This window comes from Buceros rhinoceros, unplaced genomic scaffold, assembly GCF_000710305.1.
Source record: "Buceros rhinoceros silvestris isolate BGI_N320 unplaced genomic scaffold, ASM71030v1 scaffold34231, whole genome shotgun sequence".
In the NCBI taxonomy this organism is placed as follows: domain Eukaryota; kingdom Metazoa; phylum Chordata; class Aves; order Bucerotiformes; family Bucerotidae; genus Buceros; species Buceros rhinoceros.
In genome coordinates this window covers 1,229-2,390 of record NW_010393049.1, presented here as the reverse complement: position 1 = coordinate 2,390, position 1,162 = coordinate 1,229, and the positions used below count along the sequence as shown (strand labels likewise).

The 1,162-nt window shown below is 64.1% G+C and overlaps 1 protein-coding gene across 1 annotated transcript in view; it reads left to right on the top strand.

The window, feature by feature from the left end:
* Window positions 1–5: 5 nt before the first annotated feature.
* Window positions 6–1,162, top strand: part of RFC5 (replication factor C (activator 1) 5, 36.5kDa) — a gene marked incomplete at its 5' end in the record, with an annotated part of 1,420 nt that continues 263 nt past the window's right edge. Inside the window, 6 exons of the mRNA XM_010144727.1 lie at window positions 6–12; window positions 127–286; window positions 396–477; window positions 592–721; window positions 920–997; window positions 1,096–1,150. Coding sequence (XP_010143029.1) covers window positions 6–12; window positions 127–286; window positions 396–477; window positions 592–721; window positions 920–997; window positions 1,096–1,150 — 512 coding nt within the window. The remainder of the gene's footprint in view (window positions 13–126; window positions 287–395; window positions 478–591; window positions 722–919; window positions 998–1,095; window positions 1,151–1,162) is intronic.

The following is a 1,162-nucleotide window of genomic DNA, read 5'->3' as shown; positions in this document are numbered from 1 at the left end:
CCCTGAGGCGAGGTGAGGGGCGCTGGGCACCCCGCGCCACTGGGCCCCCTTCAACCTTTCCCCAGCCGGCGCGGGGTGGGGTGGGGGCCCGCGTGAGGCCCAGCCTCTCCTCCCTCCTCTTCGCAGTCATCGAGAAGTTCACCGAAAACACCCGCTTTTGCCTCATCTGCAACTACCTCTCCAAGATCATCCCCGCCTTGCAGTCCCGCTGCACGCGCTTCCGCTTCGGCCCCCTCACCCCCGAGCTGATGGTGCCCCGGCTGCGGCATGTCATCCAGGAGGAGGGGTGAGCCGGGGGCTCCACCGCACCCGCCACGCCCCCTCGTCCCCTGTTCCTCCCCACGGGGAGCTGGTTTTCCCTGGTGCTCTCCGCAGCCCCTGCTCTTGTTTTCCAGGGTGGATGTGACGGAGGATGGGATGAAGGCTCTGGTGACCCTCTCGAGCGGTGACATGCGCAGAGCCCTCAATATCTTGCAGGTACAGACCGTGGCGGTGGCCGCTGTCCGCTCGTGGAACCCAGCAGCTGCCCTGGAGGGGGCTCTGAAGGAAGGGCCGAGCTCTTCATCTGTCCTCCATCCTCCTCTTCCTCAGAGCACCACCATGGCCTTTGGGAAGGTGACGGAGGAGAACGTCTACACGTGCACGGGACATCCCCTCAAGTCTGACATCGCCAACATCCTCGACTGGATGCTGAACCTGGACTTTTCCACCGCCTACCGCAGTATCCTTGTCCCTCTGCCCAGCCCTGGGGTTTAATCCCCGCTGCGATAAACCCTCCTCTGCCGGGGCTTCCCGCCCGTGACCTGCTCCGGCTGGGGTGGCTGCTCCTGGCTAGGGAGGGAGGGTTGTGGTGGGGATGAGGAGTGGAACCGTGCAGGGAGAAGCTTGGCAGAAAGCCCTTCACTCGCTCTCCTCTCAGAAATCACAGAGCTGAAGACGCTGAAGGGCTTGGCCCTGCAGGACATCCTCACCGAGATGCACCTCTTCGTGCACAGAGGTGGGGGCTCACGGGGCCGGCTCCTGGCTGTCCCTGGACAGGGGACAACCCTGTCCCCAAACCCACGCTACTGTGCTGTCTCCTTCTCCCCCCCGCAGTCGATTTCCCACCCTCGATCCGCATCCAGCTGCTGATCAAAATGGCAGACATCGAGTAAGCGACCGC